This window comes from Sprattus sprattus (assembly GCF_963457725.1).
Source record: "Sprattus sprattus genome assembly, chromosome: 13".
In the NCBI taxonomy this organism is placed as follows: domain Eukaryota; kingdom Metazoa; phylum Chordata; class Actinopteri; order Clupeiformes; family Clupeidae; genus Sprattus; species Sprattus sprattus.
The window spans coordinates 12,822,377-12,849,214 of record NC_137911.1 but is presented as its reverse complement, the minus strand read 5'-3'; the positions used below and the strand labels follow the sequence as shown (position 1 = coordinate 12,849,214).

At 41.6% G+C, this 26,838-nt stretch overlaps 1 protein-coding gene across 1 annotated transcript; it reads right to left on the bottom strand.

Moving 5' to 3' along the window:
* Positions 1-4,402: 4,402 nt before the first annotated feature.
* apoba (apolipoprotein Ba) lies at positions 4,403-25,611 on the bottom strand (the record flags this gene model as incomplete). Its single annotated transcript, XM_080850172.1, is given in 30 exon segments — positions 4,403-5,614; positions 5,778-5,961; positions 6,051-6,080; positions 6,222-6,333; positions 6,458-13,135; positions 13,138-13,932; positions 14,182-14,546; positions 14,665-14,780; positions 14,946-15,121; positions 15,372-15,544; positions 15,784-15,994; positions 16,161-16,291; positions 16,550-16,732; positions 17,096-17,301; positions 17,636-17,803; positions 18,060-18,263; positions 18,385-18,564; positions 18,951-19,158; positions 19,447-19,649; positions 19,972-20,109; positions 20,502-20,613; positions 21,397-21,850; positions 22,061-22,149; positions 22,509-22,633; positions 23,039-23,191; positions 23,401-23,548; positions 24,031-24,176; positions 24,273-24,385; positions 25,029-25,079; positions 25,557-25,611. Coding segments are annotated over 30 exon segments (13,119 nt in total).
* Positions 25,612-26,838: the final 1,227 nt, after the last annotated feature.

Sequence of the window (26,838 nt, the reverse complement as noted above, 5' to 3'; positions counted from 1 at the left end):
GAGAGGGAGTAAACAAAGACAATTGAAAATGTACTAATTATTTGAGCAGAACTGTTTTGTGGACAGGGCCTTGATGAGTTCCAAGTAGGTTGATGAAAAGTGACATGCACATAGTTACAAAATGGGGACACCGTTTTATCAATTCATTTGTTTGAAAATATTTGAAAATATCGGAATGCAGATGATGATAGGGTTAGTAATTCTGCGTTATGCAATTGTGTGTGTCACAAAAGAGTTCTGTGTGCAATAACATTTGCATTCCATCATGTAATTCTCCTTCAGAGAAAAAACTATTTTGAGAGGAAACTAAATTATCTCTTAAATGAAATCTCACAATGTTCCTCTAGTGCTCTTGAGAGGCCCTCATGTGAATTGCATACAGAATTGAGAGCAGAGTGATAGTTTCAGGTAGTGACCTCTTAACAGGTGTTCACGAAAGCGTGGCTACTGTGTGATGGCACACCCTGACAACTGCCTCTCCATCAGTAAATTAAAAGCCCACACTGGGGGAAAACAGGCAAATGACCTTTTGATTAATTATGATCTCAGTGCGAGGTGCTGATGACACCCAAATGCCAAAGTCTTGAGCGGCACAAGCCCGCATTTCATCATGAAGAAGGTCAAGTCGAAAGTCAGGATGGGGAATCTGCGCAAAACCACCCGTGATTTTTATCAGTGTGTGGTTTATTCGCAGCTGTAGCAGGACAGACTCGAGGGGTGGAGCGGAACAGACCCATATTTTATTGCCTTTTACACACCCTGTAAATCATTGACATTTTGTTTTCTTTCGCAGCCTTGTTACCTCCTCACAGAAATGAGATTACTCACAACTGGCCGGGGTCCAGCTCAGGGGTATTCTACAATGGGACATGTTATTTATTGCAGTGGACTGGCCAGTAACATCTGTGCAATGGCTTATATTACGTCCACTACCTCTCCCAGCTACATGTTATAAGGTATTTATAAAAAATGAAACACAGTGTGTGTCAAAATATACAAACAGTTGAGGAAATCCAGACTAATGGTGTCTTATTATTTTCTGATTAGTCTGTTGACCACGGCCTGGTGACTTTCAAAGGCTCATTAAATAATTATAATAATTATTCATAAACAGGAGGTACCTTTAATGTGTGAATCATTGTTTCCAGAGTGGGTCTATTCAATAATAATAATAATACTTGTCACTCTTACATAAGTATTAATTTACATTAATAAGGAACATCTTACTCTTTTAACAAAAACTATGGTTGCCATCGGTGTCGTGCGAAAACACTCCTGGCTTGTAGCAGAAAGGATTGTACATATAGTACATGATGTGGTAACACATCAGTCATGGCCATATATTTGACTCAGTAGTAGTAGTAGTTTGTACAGTCATGGCAGCATTAAGCAGTTAGGATAGGATCAGGAGGATGATGTTGGAAGCAATATCATCTGAATGTACAGAAAAATAAATAGCCTATTCCTCCTAAAGGAGATAATATCAACATGGTCCTGGCAATCCCACCTCTAGTCAAGGCACAATCCTTAACTGATTCCTAAATACAGCAACAACAGCAAAAACGCTGATACATAACACATTTTAATTTAGGCCGATCCATCAATTTCATTACATGTATGATGTGAACAATGGATCTCATTTCAAACTGAGCTGGAAATGTCCCTGAAAATGTTGCTTGATTGCACATTTGCACGTATTTCCCATCTAAGAAATGTCCACGTGTAAGAATTTGAGGTGAGCTGAAAGAACAGCAATGGCTCCTCCATTTCTGTGTATGAAACAGTCACATTTCAGCATGAGTTGCCAAAGCTAACCATCCACCTTGATAAGATACCTTTGAGATATACCCCCTGGACAAGGTTTTAAGTGTTTGAGCGTCTCTTAAATATTAACATTGGATGTAACTATGCATCATACACCGGGGCATAACATTTGTTGCAAAGGCCATTGCTTGTAATAGGCAGGGGATGAATAACACAATCCTTTCTATGATTCTTCTTTTACTATGAACATTTGCTTTTGCTGCCAAGATCTACAAAGGGTAACAGGACTGTAGACAGGGTTTCTTGTCAAAATACACACAGGGCATACCAACTACCAGAATGTCAACATGATTGATATTTGCCAAGAATACACTGCTCTATAATGACAGTCATGCTTACAGAGGTGTTACCTTTAGCATCTGACAAGCAGGCCCGAGCCAACAATACCAACAAGAACCCTGGTCCCCAGGACTGAGGCAAATGCTGGTCATAGACAATGCCCAGACCGAATATGATCAGATTCTTAGAATTCTTATAAAAATATCAGGTTTGGAAAAGCTACATTGATTTTTCTCCCTGAATGCACTGAAGCACTTTGGTTCTTCTCAGAAAATCTACAAGTCTTGTACCTCTGAAGAACTCTGAGCTGAGCTTGGTGCAGTACCACAAAACCAGCACCATTATCTTGTAAGCAGCAGATGTAAGTTATTCCATTTGTAGACTCATCCAGGCGTTACAGAGAGCATCTAAGAAAAATTAACGTTCGCTCCAATAATTGGGTTTGTCCAGGTAGTCACCGGCTTCCTGGCTATAAGGAACAACAGACTCAGACAAAGACACCTCCCCCTCTATCCCATGCTGTCAGCTCTTTTGTCTGACCCTGAAGATTGTTGACTTCATGGAATGTAAGAATTCATCCTCTGAACTCAGCTCATGTGCACTTTGCACTGAGCATCTGAGACGAACTTTAAATGCAACACACTCCATAATCTCAAATGGGCATAGGGTCAGAGTGGTCAGAACAATAACAGGATCTAAATCAAATAATATATTTTTCATAACTTGCTAAATTAACAGTTTAACTACTGGTTTCAGAATTGTGCTTATTTCTGAATACAGTTAGCAAAGAACTAGTCTATCTCTTGAACCTCCATTACCTCAAACAATACAGAGCCAAAGACCATTTTAAGATGAGCTCCATTAGTGATTAAATAAACAGCGTATTGCTAGCACCACTTTCTCAGATATCAGAATCTCAGATTCAAGTAAATTATAAGCCCTTGCTGTCTGTGATGTAGTGCAAGTAGCTCAGTGCTCTAATGGGTTAGGCCAATTGGAAGGTTGCTGGTTTAAGTGTCAGCATGGGCACTTGACTCCCCTTGCACTTTATCTGTATTGTCTCAGTCCGCCCAGCTGGGGGTTAACCTGCAATGGACTGGTGTCTCATCCAGGGGGAGTCTATGGCTCTCACCTGATTAGCGCCAGGTACAAGCATTAGCCTTATTAGCCTACATGGCTAGGGAAGGATTTATTTATTAGTCTGTGATATATGTGTACTGAATCAAACCAGTACTTTTTTGCGTGTTGATAATACCAACTACATTAAACCATAACTGCGCTTTCAAAGGTGACATGCAGACACTTAGCAAACATGCTAACCAAAAGATAGACAACTGACCCTCAGTGCTAGCCATTCAGTTCTCCTTGAAGGGACTGTGCTTCTATGGAGGGGTCAGACCAGGCCTTTGGCATCTAGTCAGACCCTCAGACTATCATGCTGATGATCTATAACCTTTTAATAGACTTCTGTGGGAAACCCAGCATGACTCAGCACACACAACAGCTCCGGATTCCTAACAGGTGGCAGTCTCTTTGCTTAGCAACATTTGTTTTGGTCCCTCACATTTTTTTTCTCAGTTCAGAGTGGTCATATGAGCAATCAGTAGGGGGGTTACAGTTTTCCCACCAGGTATCTAGGGGGGATAATGTGGTGGGAATTCTAGACAGAAAATTGAGGGAGCAAGAGCTTCCTGAGTGTGTCTATTAAAAAGACAGAAAAGGCTGAGAGACACAGAGAGACTCTGGGAGGCTGGGAGGAGATGGGGGTTCCAGTGTTGTGTCTGGAACAGGAGCTCAAAGCGTGGCAGTGGAAAACAGTGTGACTGCACTGCCCCCACATGGCTGGGAGAGGAACACACAGAGATATACTCAACACAGTGCAAAGGCGGGCAGATGTATGAGTATGAGACACTTAAGGAACACAAGAAACAGTATCAGCTTCATTGTTTAATTAAAACGTATGCTTTTATAACTTGGATAGGCTATTGATTTAATTGTGTTTGTCTGTCAGTAAGTTATTTAAAGTTTAAAGTAATAATAATAATAATAATAATAATGATGATGGAGTCAAATAAAACTAAATTATGTAAGTAGCTTGAATCATTTCAATGATGAAAAACAATTTGTTTAGTTAAATGTCACATTTCATTATTTGATTAAAAACAACTTCACAACAAAAACATGTATTTTTAGTTTACCCTGTTAAATACAATCTCTGACATTTTCAGACTCAACAGTACTCCTAAAGTATTTGTTTTCTACCCGCCCTTCCTTCCTGTATGACAACAACAATGATAGATTATTCCCTAGTCTGAGTTGGCCATTCACTGAAAGACTTCCAGAAAAAGGGAAGGGGAACTTCTAATTCTGCTTTTTTGTTGGAGATTTTAAAGTAAGGCTCTGCACCCTGTGTGTGATATCTCAGCTGGTCATGAAACTCGTTGGCTCCACCAAGGAAATGGGCCTCAAAGACATCAACAGCAAAGACCACACCTTCGTTGACGGTCACTAATGTAAGATTGCCGTACATTTCCTGAACCTTCATTTTGGCCATGTCTTTGTAGGTGGCCGCATCTTTCTTTGCTTCTGTGATCTGTGATCTGATTTCCTCCATGGCAGGCATGTAACCAGCTTCTGCCATGCTGTCCTTGAGTTTGGTCAAGAGGTCCTCCAGCTGGACAGGCTGCAGAGAAGTGATGAATTCCTCTGCCTTCATAATACAGAGCTTCAGGAAATCATTCAGGCTCTTAAACAAGGTCTCCAGCCTCAGGTTCTCCCACCTACTCATGGCGTCAAGGACACGATCTTCTAGAGACTTCATGGTAGGCAGATTGTCTAATATCTCCTGGCCCTGGATGACCTTATCAATGAATGGCAGTGTGATATCTATGCTGCTTATGTAAGAGTAAATGGTCTCCATTAGACTAGTGAAGCTTTTGGTGGCCTGCTCAATGGCTGCCGACACAGAGCGTCTGACCCTGTGGTACAACTCCTGCCCGCTGAGCTTTTCCTCCAGGCCAGGCAGGTCGAATTTAGTCTCTCTGAGGAACTGCATTATGGCGTCAAGGAGGACTCGGGCGCTTTTCTCATAATACTTGTACAGCACTCTAGCTTTGTCTGAGAACCTGTTCCTCATTTCCTGGATGTCTATGGACGGAATGTTGTCCGTGGCCTTCTTATAAGCCTCTTTGGTGCGCTGGCTGATCAGTTCTATGGAGTTCTGCATAGCGTCGAAAATCAGAGGAACCTCGTGGTAGGTTCTCTCGATGGTGTTGGAGAGACTGTTCTTCATCTTCAAAGAGACACGGTTCAAGTCCATCCCAAAATGAGCGGTGTGATACTTGTTGATAAACTTCTTGAGGGAGGCGGTGATGTGCGGTGTGTTCTGCCTGACCCCGTAGAGGATATCGCTTACGGAGTTCCAATTCCAAGCTACCTGGAGACTCAGCTTTTCTGAGTTCCTCAGGGTGGCTTTAACAGTTACCATGTCTGTGTCCTTGTCAGGAGACGACTACAAAACAACCACACACACACACACACACACACACACACACACACACGCGCACACAAAAATACATTAATTATCATTTTTATATTTTACTTTACGTTTTTTCAATTAAACAAACACCTGAAAGAACTGCAAATGTCAAGTCATATTTTGTTTTTGGTCTCACCGGGTAGCGACCAAAGATTTTTCCATAGTATTGAGAAGGTGACCTCCTCTGAAGCTGGAACCCCATGAATCCAGCAGATGGGGAGGAAACAGAAGCTGTGATGCCATTTTTGTGAGATGCGTACCGACAGCTCATGTCAGTGAAGGTCGGGCTTATGATGTCCACATTTAGTGTATGGTGAGAGCTGGGGGACAAAAAATGTATGGATCTTTTTAGTCGTTTAGTAGTTTTTAGTATAAGTTAAATGTTTCACAATTGAGTTTCAGTACCAACCTAGAATCCTGAGTGTCTTGACGCTTGGTTCTATGGCAACACAGATTAATAAAAAAAACGTAAACAGTCACAGGCAATCAAAAAACAATTCATAAGAATCAGTAAGTTTAAATTTGGCTTTATTTTGATAGTACTTATATCGAATACCAAATAACACTTAAGTGTATTTACCTGATATTCTGTGTCAGTGAGTGCTGCCAGCCAACATTCAGGTCACTGTGGGTCAGCTTGGAAATTCCATTCATGCTCAAAGCTCCATCGACCAAACGCCAAGTTGCTTTTGCTGGTTTTTAAACATGGAAAACAAGCCATAATAACATAACAATTTAGTTTAAATTATGCATATTTAAAGAAGAATACTTTTTCTAAATACAGATGATCATTTTCTAAATGAGAGTTTTACATACCATTCAAGTCGTATTCTAAGAAGGCTATTGTTGAGGTGCAGTTGGCCTGAAGAGAAGTCACAAGCTCAGGGTCCTTATTTTCCACCAACGTAGTCCATGTCTCCTCATAAATAGGGGAGGATACCCTCACCATTGTTGAAAGAGATCCAAAAGTCGGGATGAATATACTGGCTGGTAGCTTCAACGAGATCTCTGGGATTTCGAAAAACATCCTGGGGATTTCCGGTGCAGGCAACCCACAGATTGGCATTTGAGCTGCTAGGTCATAAACAAATTCTGGGAGGTTGATTCTTGATATGGTAATTGTAAACTCTGGCAGTTTCACAGAGAGGTAAGGCTCTTTACCCTCGATATACTTTGTAGCAATCTCAAGATCTGCAATTGTCACTTTGGGTAGAACAGGCAGGCTGATATCAACTTGGGGCACTGTTATCGCATCAGGTATTTCTATATTTTTCAGGTCAACATACGTTTGTGGGACACGGATTGAAGTGAAGGGCACCTCAAAAGGTGGAATGGTTGCCGTTTGTGGAAGAGAGACATAGTCAAGAAGATTTACATTTTCCAGTGCCATGTTTATGTCATCGATTATTTCAGGTATTTGCAGAAATTCAAACTTGAATCCCTCTGCACTCTTTGTGTAGACAACAATGGTGGAGGCGTTAAAGAACTGACGGTTTTCAGAGTTGGTGACCAGGTCAAACTTCAGAACATCCCACAGCGTCTTCTGATACACTGGTAGCCTGATGGATTTCAGCAAGGCAAGATACCCTTCCCAAGACTGTGTTGCCTCTATACGGATCTCTGCCTCATCGTTTGACAAAACAAGATCACATGCATGGACAAAGGAAGTGATTTGCTCTCTACCACTCCATTTCAATGACTGCTTCTCTGCCGTGATGTCAATATCTATTGTCTGGACCATTTGTGCATCACCAATGGTGCTTGGCTGAGATATATCAAATTCCACATCAAACAATATAGCTGTGAGGGGAACCATCTCAAATGTGACTTGGGCAGAGTGCTTTCCGTTTGTGTTGAATGGTGCAATGTTCAACTCATTGACCCCTGTGTATTTCATTGTAGCATACAAGCGACGTAGAGACGCTTCCAGTGCAATGCTCTCACTCACCTCAATGTTCAAAATCTTCATGTTATCATAGTCAAGTTTAGTGTTTACCCATGTCTTCACTGAGGAACGATGACTTTTTACATTGAGGAAGAAGTAAGCTTCATTGTCCAGACCTCCAGAGAAAATTCCTGCATCAATTATGGTTCCATCAATCTTTGCTTTTGTGAAACTGTCCACAGAGATGAAGTCAAAATGCAGTCCTAGATCTACCTTCTGATCAAAGTCTCCATTTCCTACTGCGTCAATGTAGGGGATGTTAAAGGTATATTTCCCTTTCAGTTTAGTGCCAAAATTTGGTGAGCTGTGAGAATGTACACGTGATTCCTGTTCCAACTCCAGAGTCAAAACAGGCAAATTGACTTTAGCAACATTTGCCATGGTTGCCTCCAAACCTCTCTCGGTGCAACTGAGAGAGCTGTCGTGGTTTCCATCAAAGTTCATGTGCTCCAGAACCATGGATGTTGCCAATTTAAGGCCTCTGTTCATAGTCAGGCTGGTAGTGCCATCAAATTTCCCTTGCAGAAAATCAAACACAGAGGTGGAGGAAGCTCCTAATTTGGCCACTATGTCAGACTGGTTATAGAGTCCACCAATGGCATTAAGAGTGATCACTGAGGACTTGAAAGAGAAATCATAAGTCATGTTCCCCATGGCTGGTAGCATAATGCTGTTCTGGACTTCAGGTAACCTGAATGTTGGAAGAGTCAGCTCTCTGAGAGTCTCAGGTACATGCAAGACTGGAAGCTCCAGGTAAGGAAGAACAAGGGTGTAGGACGGAACTGAGAAACCCAACGCTGGCACTTTAAAGCTTGGTGTGCTAACTTCTTTGGGGATGAGAAAACTAAATGCTGGCATTTCAGCCCTGAAAGCAGACACCTCAATGTTCAGAACTGGGACGGTGTATCCAGGAACCCTAAAGTATCTTGGAGGCAGACTGGATGTTTCAATTTTAAATTTTTCATGCTGAGTCTTGGCTTGATTGTAGGAGTCCATAAGGTAATTGAAAACCCTTTCTCTTCCCACATCAAAGTTTTTCTGCAGAAATTCAGCCTGGTTATTGATCATATTATATAAAGGTACAAGATCAAAGTAGAGTGCATGTGTGTCAGGGTTTTTCTGATACAGCAAGTTGAAATCCATATCAAAAGACTGGCGTGGAGTAGTTAGTAGAATGTTGAGGCCGTAGTCTTCCCACAGTGAAATATCTTTTAACATGGGTGTTTTGACGTTAAAGTAAGGCAGAGTCATCTCTGGAATTGAAAGAGGTAGAGTCAAGAAGTCAAGGTTGGCTTCACCATTCATTGCACCATAAATGCCAAAATCATTGTTGTTGTTGTCCATGGTAAAGTTGTGGTTGTACTTGTACTGATTAAAACGAGCTAATCCCACCAAGCAGACACGTTGTTTCTCTGAGTTCAGAATGAACCCAAAATCATTCTGGAGGTCAACCTTTCCGGTCAGCTTCAAGGGGAAGAGAATCTTGGTATTCCCTTTGTTTTTGCAGTCCAGCACAATCTCAAATGGCTTTGCCAAAAACTCCAGAGCATTAGAAATGGTGCCACTTACTTTACCGATCATCTCCGCATCGTGGGAGGCTTTAAGGTCAATCTTAAGGTCCTCCATCTCAGCCGTTCCTTTCAAGGTCATTACACTGCTTTTGATGAATGGAGTTCCTGTTTTGGTTTGGACATCAATGGTCACATGACTCATAATGACTGATTCAATATTGACATCCTGCTTGAGTGTCAGGGCCTTGCTTTTCGTGTCTCCATTGAAAGTGAGTTTTGCAGTGCCAAAGTTGACATTGAAATCCAGCTTGCTGTTGTGTGTGCCCTCATCTGAAAAGTCATTCCCTGACACCTTCCCACTGCCTATAGTTCCAACCGTCACAGAGATAGCACCAGATTCAAATTGCGCCTTTGATGTTTGTGTCATTGTTGCCTGACTTGAAATATCTATAGTTGGGATATTGAGGTTGTGGTTGTAGTTTGTGACCATTGACGCAGAAATTCCATTCTTCAGGGCAACTTCAACAATATTCTCCGACTCAGCTGTGTATACATCAGTAGTGGCCTTAGCAGTAGTCCTTGCTGTTGCTTCAGCTGATGGTCCGCTGAAAATCAGAGAACCCTCATGGTCAATGTTGAAAGCAACGTGAGAGGTCTTAAGTGTCTCTTTAAGGATCATCTTCTTCATTCTTGGAGCTTCCAGATGGAGCGTGCCATCCAAGGAGAACTCTAAAAGCTCAATGTTTGATTTGGCCTGAGAAGTGAGGGTGACGGTGAACTGAGGAGATTTGGGAGCAGTTGTTGAGTTTTCCAGTGTTGCTCCTGTCACCAGTGTGTAGTGAGGTGAGTTTATTCTCAGCTCACCATAGAGTTTTCCAAAGGCCGGCACTTGAACCTCACTTGGGAGCTCTGGTAGTTTCCATTCAGGAATTGGTAGTTTTGTGATATCGAAGTTCTCACAGTTTAATTTGGGTATAGTTATACCGGGGATTCGGATTTCTGAAAGTATGATCTCTGGGAAGGTCAGGTCTGGCAGGTCAGACATATATAGAATTCTGAGGTCTCCAAAAATAGCTTCAAGCTCTACCATTGGAAGCTCAAAATCACGGATTTCTTCAATTAGTTTGATTAGCATCTGTTTGAGCTCTTCAAAATCAAGAGTTGTTGACGATACCGTGATGATTTCAAGGAGGGTGAATTCTGGGATTGTAATCCGAGATGGAATGTCAATGTAGTGAAGGTTCTGAAGAGCTATAGTTACAGCCGGAATCGTGAGATCTGTCAGTGGGACAGTAAAGGAGGGAGTTTCAATCTCTGCATTTTTCAGGGCATCGAGTATGCCCTCTACCGCATTTCTGATTTGGTCCAGAATTTCTTGATCCTTTGTCACCTGTCGTATTGCCTCAATCATTTTATCAAACTGAAGAGAGATGTAGGCCAGCAGGTTAGTGTAGGACTCACTGGCTCTCTCCAAGTAGTACATGATTTCAGCTTTGATGTCCATGTCACTGATTCTCTGCTTCATGTCCTCTAGCATGTCTAGCACCTTGAACTGAATGTCCTTGTAAGCAGTTCTGTCGAGAACATCCTTCAACATTGTGAGCATCTCTCCCACTCTTGTTGCTTTAAGTTGGTCCAAGTAATTCCATATAGTGGACTGAATCTCTCGGAAAAACTCTCTTGAAGCTTCAATTTTCTGTGGGATTTCATACGTTCTGATGTGTTCATTCACGTACTCTATAAGTTCACTGATTTTCTGGTTAACATCATCAATGTGCATTTTATGGTTAAACTCTTGTATTGCTTTGACTGTTGTTGAAATGTACTCATTTAGATCCTCAATACTTTGCTTGAAGTCAACTGATTTTGACTGACTGATAACATCGTTAAGGACTTGCATGAACTTATTGAAGAAATATTCAAACTCTATTTTCTTCATTTCATCCACCATTTGTTGCAGAGTTTCATGGACTTTGTATTGTTTAATTAGCTCAATGAGTTCATTAGTGAGCATCTTAAATGTCTTGTCTACTTCATAGCGCTGAAGGAGGTCCTGGATTTTGGAGATCACATAATTCACTTTTTGATCAATTTCATATTCATCCAGCCAGTTGACAAGAATATCTTTCATAGTTTCAAGTGTATTTTTGATGTCTTCTGTTGGAAGTTGATCGGTTATTTGGCCCAAAAATTCCATTAAATCAAATGACACTATGTAGTCCTTCAGATCCTGAGCTAACATCATAATATCAAATGTTTCTATGACTTGCTTCAGTTCACTGACTTTCTGCTGTAGCCAATCCCTTACTTCATATTTTGTGTCAAGTTCTTGCAGCCAGGCCAAACTACTGTCTTTCAATTTCTCCGTGTCAATTTGCCTGATGATGTCCTCGATTGCTTCAATAACCCTGACAAGTGTCTTGGAAATAACATAGTTTGCATCAAAGGCCTTAACATCAGTTGCAAGTTGTGTAAAGATATCTGATATCGTCTCAGACAAGGTTCCACTTTCAACAAAGTCTCTGATTTTTACTATAATGTCTCTTATTTTACTTGCTGTGTCAAGTACAGACTTTTCAAAGACTTCTCTCAAATTCTCCACAGAGGTTTCTAAGTCATCAAGTGAGATTGCATAGTTTTGCATCCAAGAAACCAATTTTTCATTAGCTTGCTTGAATTTTCCTTCAAGGTCCAATTCTGTAATATAATTTTCCATATCCTGTGGTAATTCCTCCAAAGTGGCCCTGAACCGGGCAACAACATTATTTACATCTAAACTGTTAATAAATTGTTGCACTGTCTCAAGGACATTTACAATTGAGGCTTTGAGTTGTTCAAAGACAGCAGGAAGATTATCAATAAAGGGCAGGGAAAGTGTATGTGAATCACTGTTCTTGTCATATTTGAGGAAGGCCGACAGACTAAACTCTTGGTTTTCAAAAGAGTGATCACTCTGGAATTCAGGGTCATCAGACATTGCTTCTTTGCTTAAAAGATTGGTGAAAACCACACTAGCAAACTCCATCCCTATTTTCTCATCATTGTTGTAGGTGCTGATGTCCTGATTGTAAGCATGGTCGTTTAATTTAGACTTAATTTTCCAAAGCCATGACTGTTCACTGGGTGTCAGGACACCTTCAAGTTTATTCTCAAGGTGAGTCTCGTGAGTAGCCCCTGAGGGCATCTCATGTGTGGCAGATGCCCTGCAGTCGTGAGAGTGGGCAATGCCAAGTGGCTCTGCTCTAAGCAGGAACTTGCTGTACAGCTGACCCTTGTGCTTCCCATAGAGTTCCACCTCACTGTCACTGTTGAGGATGGCATCCACAGTTAGACTAAAAGGTTCTGCCATCGTCCGCAATGTGCTCTCTAGACGTAGGATCTTGGAGTTTATAAGAGCCTCACTGCTAAATTTGGAAGACAGTCCTGCGTATTGAAGGTCACATTTGTGATTAAATTGGGCCTCAGACAGTTTGACATTTGTGTCGCATTTTACAGCTCCAGCTAAATCAGCATAGTTGATGGAGCAAGTGTGTTTAATGTGGTCACCATCAGTATGAGCACCAGTGACGCTTCCTGACAGGTCTATCTTCAGTGGCTCCAGCTTCAGTTGCCCCTCATTGCTTAGACTCATGTCAAAGAGCTCAATGTCATTGTTTGTACTTATCATCGCGACAAATGGCTTCAGGTTCACTTTAATGTCATGTTTGTAAGATGTGCCATCACAGACAAAGCTGTCAGTCTTGGAGCGGAAGGCCAATGTCCAAAGAGTAACAGCTAAGGAATGAGTACTTTCTGCCCTCATACTCTGTAGAGACCCTGTAATACTGTCAGAGAAGGTCAGGCCTTGCCTATTCAGAGCCACGTTCATAGTGTTGAGGATGTCTGCATCAAAGAGATTTCCCTTAAGGACACTTTTGACAGAAGCCTGTGAGGGAGTTACTTTGCCGTCCACCTTGATCTCTCCACTATTGTCGCGGCCCGATGCTTTGGATGTAAAGGATACTGTGGCTCCATTGTTGTCTATCCCACCATTAAGGTATTGTCAAATGTCAAGGGGCTGCACTGCAAACTCGTTGTGCCACTAGTGGATAAACCAGTGCTGCCAATATTGAGGCTCGATTTGTGGGAACCATGGCATGAATCAAAAATCACAGTGCCGTCCATGTTTGTCTCCAGACCACTGCTGTCCAAAGTTCCTGTGAGAACAGTGTATGCTCTATTTGTTCCATCATCTGTTTGGATTTCCACCTTCAGGTTTGCAGCCTCACAAGTAGAGCCAAGGTCAATTTTCTTAGTAACTGTATTGCTCAGAACTTTCGCTGTTGCATCTGACTTAAGAGAAAATTTGCACTCCTCAAGTTTCAACTCTAACATATGCTTGAAAGCGTCATTTGGCATGCTGGTTTTGGATTGGAGAGTCAGAACGTTGTTTGTGTAGTCTCCATTAATCATGTTTTCAAGTTGAACAATCGAGGAATCCAGCTTGAATGTGGATTCTCCTTTGGCATTTTGGTCCTCCTCCTCACCATCAACCATATAGGACTGAGTGTATGTGAATTTTGCAAACATAGGACCAACCTTGATGTCTCCATCCATGTCACCATCTCCCTTCAACTGATCATCATTTGTCACAGACTGAAAGGAGGAATGGAGAGACGCAGACAGACCAAGTGGGCTGGATGCTTGCAGTCTGATAGTTTCCCGTCCAACCACGTTTTGTTTCCAAGCAACCGTTTCCGAGACACTGAAGCTGACATCCAGTAGGCTGTGGGTCAGTGAAGTGTTTACACTATACTTGAAGGAATCTTCAAATGAGCCTGTAATCATTCCGGTACCTGTGAGAGGACAAAAGCTATTAGCATGTAATGTATGTAATATTTTCATAATATTTTACATAATATACATTTTTATTCCGCCATAAAGAGTTTTTAAATTATCTGTCAAACATGGAAAGATTGGGTGAAATGTATATGTAAAAGGATTTACACTGTCTATCAGGAGCATAGTTTAAGTTAAAGGATCTTGATACATTTCGCCACATCTGAATAATAACTGTGAAAATACCACATACACTTCCACAATACCTTCAGTTTTGTAGGCCAGGGGGCAGTCTGAGACTATTTTGTATTGGCCGATGAAGCTCGGGGTATCAACAGTGTTGTTTCCGCCCAGTATTGAACCCTCCCAGTTGCAGAGGCTACTGGTAACCTTTGTGGTCAACTCAGCCAGACCCAGCATAGGCATTGAGAAGTCGAAGTTTTGGGGGATGGTGAATGTTGGGATTACGATGGTATTGGCAGGAATATCCAGGCCAATGTCAGGCACATAGATATTTGGGATGGATAACTTTGGTGGAATTTTCAGGTCCTCCGAAGACTGGCCTCCAAGTGGGAGAGGTAAAGAAATGGTAATTCTGCCTTTGTTGAACTGGTACCTGAACAGGGTTTCCCTGTAAAAAAAAAAATACAAATAATAATTATTCTTACTAATGGAGCTTCAAAAGGTAAACATGAAAAATGCAACTGTTGTAATTGTAATTGATGAATGTTCAAAGGAAAGTGAGTTACCATTTCAGAAATAGTTTCTCAGGAACAGGTGGCAGTTCTGGGATGCTTCTTCTGCTCCTCAGGCTGTTTACATAGGGGACATCTGCAGCCACTTTGTCAAGCCAGATATTGACAGCCTGCATATCATGACATAGCAAAAATGGTTTTATAACAGAGAATGGAATAAATATGTCCAAGGATTTGAATCAATTTCAGTGTAATCCGTGAAAAGACCTTTGGCATATGTAGCAAAGTTAGTATAATTGCACAAAAATTCTGGGCATGAACTTTTTTCCACCAACCTCAAAGCCTTTAGAAACAATGTGTCGGAGTTTCATGTCAGTCTTAGGGACTTGCTGGTCCAGCATGTCATCAATGGCTGACTGAAGGTTGTTCCTTATTTGTTCCATGTTGGGGAAGAGTTTGTCAAAATCAGAGTTCAGATCTGACTTCAGCTCAACCTCAACCTTGTTTTCATCTACGAAGGAAAACCAGACATCAAGTCAAGTCAATTCAAAAACTACTCAGTACTAGACATTCACATAACTCAAATGTGGAAACAAAAAACATTCATGTTTTAATATAATTCATCTGCTATAGGGTCTACTCAAATAATGAATGCAATATGAAAATCAAAATACTCATGAAAAACGTATACTTTACATTTACAAAAGTTATATCACAATTATAGACCAGTGGTGAATTTAAGCTTATAAAAATGTCACCACCATATCTGATGATGACCGCCTGCTGGGAGGATGTCTTTGGGATGTCAACATCGGTTTCCAGCTGTAGAATGAGTCCATTCTCCTTCTTCAGGGAGGCTGTCGCTGTTGCTTTTGAAAGCAGAGAGGGGATGTCCAACTCGACCTGGACCAATGCATCCTTCATGGACTCTAGCCTGGCGAAACAATGAAATATTTAAGCAGCAGTTATGCTGAAATATTACAAGAATATAAAACAAATATATTTCTCATTGCAACATGTTAAATTCGAACTCCAAATTGTAACGTATTGTATTCTGTACAATATCCCAAAACCTAGTTCTTTGTCCTATAACCCAGAGTTGTGAACTATTGTTATTGTGCAAATCCCGTTAGTTAGTTCTAAAGTTAAAACACACTAAGGAAGTTACTGTACCTTGCCCGGCCAACCAAAGACAACTGTGGAATATTCTTGTTGGTTACATCGATAGTGAAGCCCTTCATCTTTTTTCCCTTTACGTTGCTGTCACCAGCAGTTAGTTTCAACCCCGCCTCAAAGTCATTGTCTGGGATTTGAAGGTCAGTAGTGAAGATATTCTTATTTCGGTTGTACTTCATGGTGGCTGTGGCTTCGGTGGGCTGGGATCCTAAGGGGGCAGAATAGATGGAAAGATTACATTTAATGGGCAAACTTGCCCTCCATTTATACAGTTACAAACACTTTCCATTTTACTTTTGTAACATAGCTTAAAATACATATTTGTAAAATAAAATCACGAGTTCTCATAGCTTTCATCAAATGGACAAACTTACCCTCCATCATTAGTGTGATCTTCACAGAGTCCACTTTGTGGCGTCCCTCCTTACCCTCCCTGAGTAGTTTGTAAGCAATGGCCGCCGAGTATTCTGTTACCTCACCTGTGGGCTGGAGCTCCAGTGCAAATCTGTGGGAAGGGAAATGACCATATGTTTGAAATGCACTCAGGGATAAAATAGGTAAATCCGTTGTAAATTCGTCACATTGCTCATCTCTTTCTAATAATAAGGTAACGTCACACACAAAACAATCGTGCTTAAGCTAACAGGCTTTTTAGCAGGGGACATGTTTACTGTCGGACATATTACCATATCACAGTGCAGAGAACAAAACTGTGTAGGATGTATTTTCACTTCCATTTTACACACATGACAAATTTGCTCACTTGGTTTCTCCGGTAAGGGGGAAGTAGGGAGCCAAATCGTTCGAGCTGGCATTTGAGTAGCGCACTACTGTGCAGTACTTCAGCCCAGTGAACAGGGGATGACATTCAGTAGTGTCCGTTCGGTCCTCCACCAAGGATGGCACAATCTTGGGTTGGGACGATGAGACGGACAGGATCTTGTTGCTGTTTATTGAACAGGAGAAGTAAAGTAAATACCATTATAAAACGATGGTGAAAAGGTACATAGCCCTATTGTGACAAGATAAGTTGTGCAATATAATTCTGGGAAAAATGTGAGACAACGTTATACAAAAATAGCACACAAGAAATTGTTTCACGAAAGATATGATCATTTATTATCAGAATCATTATATTGCTTCTGATATCTTTCTGAAAAAATGCAAATATTCCAAAATAATGAAAATAATGCAAATCCTTTTCAAAATAAGTAATTTCTTCCATCACACTGAAATAATCATAGATATAGCTCATCAAGATCATGCTGATCATCTATTAATTATGAGCTTTTGTCAGTCAGTCACCCACCTGATAATAAAGAGCGGGACATTGCCTTCAGGGGGTGGGATGGAGAGCTTGATCTGGTTGTCTGTTACCGTGACTTTGGCATTCAGAGCACTCTCGTGGTACAAGTTGGTGTGCATCTCGATCCCAGCAGCGACAAACTCAGGGATGTGGACGCCCATGTGGGTGATGAACTCCACGCCAGCGGAAGGCATGAAGGACAGCTGGTGCTAGGAAGTGGAAGTAAGAAGCAGATGATACTTTTATTCTCTGGGTAATTGATACGTATTGATAAGTTTATAATTGACAAGTCAACATCAGTTGGCAGATAATGAATACATTATGTGAAAACAGCATACACTAGTGTTTTTATTATAAAATTCAACAGCTAAAGGTTTGTGGTTAAATTCAATGAAAAATCAACTCGTTTCCAGCTCTAGCATTTCAAGTTTTCACAGAAGTTTAACGGGAGTCAACGAAATGTGTCAATTAAACCTAAAGTATAATTCATGCTGTGAAGTTTTAGTTTACAATCTGTGGTCAGGCCTTTAAAAGACAGACTACCATATTTGGTGAAATTGAAATGCCTCCTTTCGCTCCCGGGGCAAAGACACCAGACAGTGAGAGCCTCAAAGGGAACCCAGACATCGTCGGTAGTACTATATTCTCATCCATGAAGATGTAGTGGGCAAACAGCTCATTATCAGTGCCAGAGAGCAGCGACTTCAGAGCCTGGAGCAATCCAAGAAAGAGTGACAGACACCGTTGGGAGATGTAACATTCAGATGTGCTGTGCAGATTTATCTGATAGTATTATACAACATGACATGGCATCACATAATATAACATCTCACTATATCATAGAATAACACATCACATAATACCTCTTTAAATCAAATCTCAACGTATAAGTGCACAGGGAATCACTCTACATCAGATTGTCTTGCCAGGCATTTTCCAATAGGTGATCATTTTTTCCTGATCTTACCTTGGTGGGCAGGCTCTTGAAGACTATATTGGCATACTTGGTGATGTCCTCACTGAACTGCTTAAAGTCACTGGTCCTAATGTAGCCGAGTTCGTGCTGCATCAGTCTGAGGTATGCCAGTGCCTCTGGAGACTCAGAAGAACGAAGCTTCTCTACAAATTTGTTAAAGTTGTCACCGAGCTCCTTCATGACATCCTGGGGCACCTGTTAAAGAGATTCAGAACCTACCATATCAGCTTTCCAGAGAAGGTTCCAGACTATGAAAATGAACTCTTGGGGGTCATCATGGTGGATGTTCTTTTTTTTTCGGGGTCTCTTTACACACCTGTCGTTTCAGTCGTATTCCTTGCATGGGGGCGATCCACTTGTCAAAGATGTTTTTGATTTGAGGTGACGTATTGTCAGCCACCCAGTTCATGGCGGCTGACAGAACGTTGGGAACAAGGGCATCCTTACCAACGAGGGATCTGGCGAGTTGGTCAAGTCCCTCACCTTCGATGCCAATCTGTGAATATAAGAAGGACAAAGAGATTATTAGCTTTGGCGAAAATATAAACAGATCATTAAGTGAAAAGTATGTATAACGGATGCAGAGTTGAATGTGAACATTAATACAAAATAACCCCTCTACGTCTTCTGATAAGACCTTTAACCTGGCACCCCTTCCCAGCCTCTTCGAAACCGTCCTGCTAAAGACCTCCTTAACTCTTCTCTCCTCACCTCTCTTGGCACTTATGTCAGGCTGACTGTAATTAAGTATCCTTACTTAAAACGGGTCTCCTGAACTTACTGTAGCTTGGTTTGTTTTTGTTCCTCACTTGAAAAGTGACTTTGGATAAAAAGCATCTGCCAATTGAATAAATGTAATTGTGAATGTAAGAACTGTCTTACCTCAACCAGCTCATTTGAGTTACCAAACATCTTCTTAGCAGCCTTGAGAATGAGCTCTTTTGGGAGTCGGGTGTTCTGATCAGCAACAATGTGGCTCTGCAGGTTACCAATGTCAGGGATTTCCAACACGTGGTGTTGGGATTTTTCACTGAAAGATTCTATTTCATCTTCAAAAATGTCATTGAATTCTTCGTACAGGTCCTCATTTCTTTGAAAAGATGAAAGGAAACATGGATTTAAACACTGTATAGTATCTTCCTGTCATAAATGTTATGTGGGTTATAAAAGATTTGTTGACAACTAATAATACCTCACAAAACAGTATTGGTTATTTGATACAACAACAATAGCTAACAAAACAGTATATTTAACTAACATTCTATAAATGAGAATAAAAACAGGACTTTATTTCCTAACATTACATGGTGATTTACAATATTGGCTAGTCATCGTGAGGGCCAGGCCCTCTACAGACCATGCCTCTTTGTATACATACTGCTTCAGCTCAGCGGAGCCCCAGAGGTTTGCCAGGTGGGAGGCCACAAAGCTCCGGACCTCTTCGTCCCTCTCCTGATTCAGGTGGTGCTGGATCACAGGCCTGATGACACTCCCCCTACTCCTCATGAGGATGAGGTATGCTGCCAAGCGTTTCTGAGTCGGGCCTCTATCCTGGTAGACTTGCAGCAGACTTTCACTTATCTGGTGCCAAAGAGTGAAAGAAGGAACGACGAAAGCGAAGAAGACAAAAACAAACACATAATATCATAACAAACAAAAAAAATGCAATCTTAAACATGTGAACATGTTTTTTCTGTCATCTACTTTGAACAAGCATCTTTCAAGCAAGTTTCACATATATTATTTGCAGTCTGTTGAATTTCACAGACAGACTGCAATGCTAAAAACCCTACTCCTGCTTGCTCCTAGGGTCCCATTGCAATGGGTAACTTCTATCAATTGCTGTTCTATTGAAGTTTTATCGAAATGTCTTTGATTAGTTGAGGCTTTGAGGCTTTGTTACCTTTGGGGTCACCAACATCCTTCTGAAGGCCTGAATGGCTGTCCTCTGCACTAAGGGGGAGGCAGCTGATTGGCTCACACAGCTGAGGAGGGCAGACTCAACCTTCTCCTGCACTGCCCTACCGACCACTCCAATGACCTAGAGGTGCAAAAGATATTTTAGATGCAAACATACATACATACATATAATTATGATTATATACATATATGTGTAATTATATAGAGCTTAGAAACAAACATTATAGCCTCTGCCCACATCTGATCATTGGGTGCCCACTCTGAGCCTTAAAACCATTCCTAGTGTTGTTTTAATATGTAAACAAATGTGATGAAACAGAGAAAATAAGGTAGTGCAGCTGTCGTAGGTGAAAGAGAACTAGGTTGTGGTCATAGTTTGCATTTGTTTTGGTCACAGTGAGGATGCACAACCATTGCTGCTTGATCTATGAAGGAGAAACATTGAAGTGAGAACCAAATAAAAAACACAAGTACATGGGTGTACTTTGGGTAAAACTTGATGGAGTTACGTACCTTCAAAATCAGGAATGTCTCGTCCTCCCCCCCAGCACAGTCCCCAAGCTTAGACACAAGAAAGTCTGCAACAGCATCAAAAGCCTCATGGTGCTCTCTGCTCAGCGGTTTACTGTGGCAAAAAGGCATATACTACATGTTAGTGAGTTTTATTCACCAGATTGTACATTGTACAGAGTTCCCACTCCATCTAGTGGTCAATTATAGAAACTGCAGTTACACAAACCGACCAGGTAGGATGTGCGATATTTAAAAGACCTCTTCTAAGACTTACAGTGTGTTTGTTTATCTCCAATAATCCTCAACCCTTTATCTTTAACATGGTGGACGTGGTGCATTAATCCTATACAACCCGAATCACACAGAGACACTATGGTCATATTACACTCTTGCAAGATGGATTGTATATTTTCTATGAAAAGGGTCTTCCCAGAATTGTGAGTGAACCCACCTAATTTTCCATGTAGAAAAAATTGGTGAAAAAATAGTCTGAATTAATGCATGAAACAGAACTGTTCTAAACATATGAAACCAAATCATTCACACTTCTCTTATTGTTTACTTAACCAGCTAGCAATCCTGGCCTTGTCTCGTTCTGTGCCCTAAGATAATAGTCTCTCCCTAAAAAAACGTAGAATCCCTGGCACAATCCAGGCTCCAAATCAGAACCTGGGATTCACATTCATAATTATTCACTTAGCAGATGCTTTTTTCTAAAGCGCCCTTATGGTACAGTGCAGATATGTGTCCTCCCTGGGTATTTAACCCATGACCTTGGTATTGTTAGCACCTTATTCTACCAGCTGAGCTCGGAAGCTCAGTGTAGCTTTACAGTATTCTGGAGGCTTTGAGGCTCGATTATCACCCTATTGTCATGGCAACTGTTTAAACTTACTAAAGGTTCCTGACTGCGTAGCCGAGAGCGTACATGACCGGTCTGGTGGATCTAGAGTCGGCCACAGCGAGGAGGTCCCAGATCTCCTCCGGGGACGTCTGCAGGCCCGCAAGGCTCATGCCGTACACAACGGCATCCGCCACGGGGCCGGCTACGTTAGGCTTCCTGAGTTGGAACAGCAGGGAGCTCCGGCACTCTGGCGTGCCGCACTGGGCCAGGGCCTGCCAGGTCAGGGGGGCAGAGATGGCCATCATCTCCTCCACGGCCACAGACAGCGTTCTGTTCTGAAGGCCACGCATCTCGGCCACCAGCTTGTGGAAGAGGCTGGTCCGCTGCTGGCCCTGGTCTGGGGCCAGGCTGTTAAGGTCTCTCATGGTGGACAGCACGGCGTCTTTGGTCTGTGTTGGGTGCTTATCTTCGGCCTCCTCCATGTGGAGCCCTTTTCCGTCTCCACCTATTGGCAGATATACGTATCTTTTTTAATCTTTTAAACAAGCACAATCTACCTTTAATAGTAAACAACTCTACGGCCCACCATGGCGGGTGAGTAGTGAATTAGAGAACTGAAAAACCTCTAAACTCAGATGTGGTGCTCGGAGATGGGTACACTAAACACTACCCAGTCTCCCATGTGCCCCTAACCCGTGCGCATGCCAGTGCTTACTGCCAGTGTCGAAGGGTCTCTTGTTGATCTTGGCAGAATCCTGAAGGGTCAGACTCTGGGTGACCTCCGATGAGATTCCATACTTGTCACTGAGAGGTGAATGATAAGTGGCAAAAGTAGAGTTATAACGCCTGACTACAATAACTTCTAGGTGTGAATAGCAATTTAACAAACACTTCAGTCAAAACTACTATTCCATTTTCTTGGCTTCAGCAGATGATTTGAAGTGTGATTGCATCATTATCCTGACATCGAACCCATGCATTTAATAAGAATAAAATAGTGGACATTACTTTTTTACACTTTAGTTTTACAGTTTACCTATATCCGGTAACCACCCCAAACTTGGGTTAGATATGCACACATTTTTGTAGTTTACAAAACATTTGAAAAAATAGACAGATAGTCAGACAGTGCATAGTGAAGCCATAGTGAAGCTGTGACCTACTCATGTGAGAAAGGCCTGAAAAGGTGCTTCTCTGTGCACTGGGCAGCAGTCATGTGCTTCCTCCTGTTATCAAACTGGTAGTTGCACTCCTGGGAGCTGCTCACAAGCATTGACAATGGGGTGTGCTGTATAAGTAGACACACAAAAAGAAATGAAGGAAGAAAGAAAGAAAGAAGATGACAATAAAGGTTATTATGAAATACTGTACCAACTGTATCAAAGTATGAATTTTAGTTAAGACATTATGTGCAGCTCACTCAAGTAAGCCAAAATGATAGACTTTACCATCAGATGTGATTGCCAATATGTTCAATTGACATTGAGTATATTGATGAAATAAATGCCATTAAGTCAACAAAAACAAACCATGAAAACACAGAAAATTGCATATATTTTGTCGCTTACTATATCATTTTCATATATGCAGCACAAAGAAACCTTGAAAATTGACCCATGTGTGATTCCATACTTCTCCACAGTAGGGCACACTCAGACTAGACTTAGAAGAGTGTGAGTCATCTCTGACTCACCAGGCCACGAATGAGAGCCAGGGGGCTGCTGGGTAGCCTCAGGGGGGAGAACTGGGAACACTGGACCAGGTCCCTGTACACGGTGACGTCTGTGTCGATGTCCTCCGTTTTGTTGATGAACACTGTTCCCTTGCACCTGCCGTGAATGGTCGCCTGCATGAAGAAAGGAAGGGGATGGGGGGGGGGGGGGGTATTTAAACATTAAAAGGCGTCTACAAAGATGTCTACTCACACCGGCTACCACATATAAAGCAATGATAGCTTTTTAAGTTGAAAGTTTTAGACCCAGTGCCATAAGTGTTATTGTTTCATACAAGTGCTTCGCATTTGGAAAGTGCATTACACATCATTGTCCCTCTAACCATCTCGTGGTTCTCCTGTAAGTCCATTGAGGGTATGATGAGTGCGGAGATGATCCCCCTCTTGACGTTCAGGATGTTCTTGGGCTCCTCCTCCTTAGGGAAGATCAAAACGTCTCTCATCGTCTCCACCACGAAGCTCAATTGATTCCTACGGATGAGAGGAGGAAATGTATGTTAAGACACTTATGGTGTCTAAACAGCCATTTGTACACAGCCAAGGTGCGCTATATGTTTTGCTATACTTCACTTTAATATTGTAATACTACTATATGATTAATACTAATTTGCCTATGGATTGGTCTGTGCTGTTTCAAAGAAGAGGAATGTGTTGGGTCCTATTTGGGGATTTTGTATGTGGCTCCAGCATACTGTAACTCATTCTCTCAGAAAGCAAGTAAGGGGTTACACTTCAGCATTTGGAGAATATCCCCTATATATCCCTACACACTCCCACAATCCAACTGCATTCAAATCTGCATGAACTGTATAGAAAACAGAGGGTGACCTGATAAGAGTATAACCTTCTGCTTCTAGTCCTGAGCATTTGGTAATGTGTACATTGTCGAAATGATGCACTCACTCCTACAGGTCAGCACCCCTAATCGTGCACTAAACGTGACTATACAGTACCTCTCCATGGCTGCTTGGAAGGCCTCAGATCCAGCTGCCTGCCTGTACACGGGCTGGCCCTGGGGGTCTATGACAGACACCTCACTGAGGGAACACTCGGAGGTGTGTAGGACGAAGGTACATGCATGCAGGACCTCCAGCTCTACCTACACAAGACGAAGGAAGAGGTTGTCACATATAAGCCAAGGGATGAAAATAAAAGGGTGTACATCACAGCTGTGTCTATATGCGTAAACGTATACCTTGCAAGACACTTTGGGTCCGTTTCTGAGGTTAGCGGTGCCTGACACCCCATTTCGGCTCTCTGTTGTGTATGTGTACAGATATTTCCGGAAGTTCTTGTATCTCGCCCCCACTGAAGAAAAAACAACCATATGTATCAACAACAGATCATATTGATCAACAACACATACTATAACACTAAAAATGGAGTTTCCCATGCACAGTTTATCAGTTACCCTGATAACTTTGTTCTCTTTCACCTCTATCACATTTCTACCTGTGCACATTCCATGAAACCTTGGAAACCTTGCATAAATTACTTTTTCTAAAAACACCCACATTTACAGTACATTTGTGGATAGCAGTCTTACTGAAAGCACAGGATCGCATGCAATGTAACTAGCAACCTAGAAAATGTCACGTGAGGATACAGGGGATTTTTCATCAAATCTAACATATTCAGCGTGTTGTTTTTAAGTGGTGTTTGGCCAGGTCACCATTGATCACCGGCCGCTCAGGTTTATCTGCTTAAAACCTTTGGACTCTCTGTTGACAAGGTGGCCCTTCTCTCTGTGTCAATGGCATCAAAATCACTGACCCGCAAACAACCAGGCCAGGTCGGGTCGGGTTTAGATAACTCAAAACACTGTTCTCGGGTCCAGGGCACACTGGATGAGAGACGATTAGTTGACTGCTTATCAAATCACCCTTCCCATGTGTGTGTATGTGTCTGTGGATGGGAGATAATGGAGTTAAGGCTTTGCACAATCACTCACATGGACATGTAGATGCTTGCTCATTTCCTCCTGGTTCGGGTCCTTGCTCTGCTGGTTGAGGGGGGAAAAAAGCAGGTTTAAGATTGTTTTGACGGAGCAAGGGGACTCAAAGCTATCGTAAGAATCCTACCATCTAAACATAATGAACGATGTTGGAAGACGTCTTTGTAGACACCTTTACTATTTCAATAACATTTGAAAATATGAAGAGGCTGGATATTAGTAACACCAATATTAACATTACTCATAATGTAAAGATAATTGAGTTATCCTCACAGGACTATGAATGAATGTCTGTGCTTCAGGTATAACCATCTTACAGTCATGCAAGTTGAGGTAAACATTAAAAATGTAATTATAAATTCAGTGCATTCAGTGAGACAAAAACAATGCTAAATACACCTCGATAAACACGAAAAAAAAACACAAAGTTAAAGACCAATGAAAAACCAGTTCATGTAGAGACGAACAAAAGTCGCGCATAGACTGGCATTTAAGCAGCAGCATATGTAGTCATGAGAGGCTTACCTGCTAACGCCTGCACACTTAGAAGCAGCAGAAGCCACAGCTTTGTGTCCCTCATGACGGGCACAGGTGTGTAACTCTTGCTTTCTCTGGTTTATTTTTATGTGGGGCTCTCCTCTCCTCAGTGAATAATGCCCCAATTGTAACACAGGACCCTTTATACACCCCCCCCACCCCTCCACCCCACTCCTGCTCTGTCCACCCACGCCAATCCAATACAAGAGCATGTCCAGATAACCAGGGGTTGCAGCAATGTTTTCTCCATCCAAAGTTCACACGAACTTAATGTTTGAAGAAAAGAGGATGACACTTAAGCAAAGTAATGTTTTTGAGTTAAATTTAAATTACATTTTACTCGTTTGATGGCACTACAAGGTAGTAATATAGTGTGTGAATTTGGTGATAATTTATCTTTTTTATTCTTTTAAGAAAGGACCATTTAGTTTAGATCATGGATACAAGCAGGATATAAAACTGCAGATAGGTTACACAGTAGTACGACAGTCATAGCTTCATAAGTACTTTAGTCATGTATTCTGTGCAATTGTAGGCGTGTCTGGATACATGATGCGTGCATACTTTAACATATAGATGTATTATTCTACAGCAAACCAATAGTCTATCTACATGGCATCACAAGACTACAGAAGGAAGCCTAAGAATGCATTTTAGCATGCCTATTAAAACATCCCATTCTGTCCATGTAGACTTTACATAAATGTTTATGTATAGGTGTATGGATGCATGCATGCATGCATACCACTAGTATGGCTTTACAGTTTTCAATGTATTCATGTCTTAGTGCTACAGTAATATTTGCAAGAAAATTGAGGGTTCATAAGATATGTCAAAAATGTCCAGGCCTCAAGTCACATATTTTTGTTATTCCTAAGTAATATATAATAGCATGCTTGGTAGTTCACTGAGTCAGTCTGTATTGACTAAAAAAAAATGTATCTGGATTCCAAGAGCTGTAATCTGTAATGCCTGGAGTTCAAAAAGGGGCCACATCTGTCCAACCTGCTGCTCTGACATCTGACCCTCTCTACAGTTCCTAGGATGCATGTTGCAACTTCAGCCGCATGACATTTTCAAGCATCTTTTTTACACAAAGGGAAATCAACCGCTAAAGTCTGATAGCTTATCTTCTAGGTGTAAATTGGTACATTGTGACCCTCTGAAGAGAAGAGGTCCAGGCGTGCTGAAGACTTTGTATAAGTCTTTCTTTTGTCCATCTAACTACTGTTCTGCTGTTGCATAATAGACGCAGATGCACACACAAAGA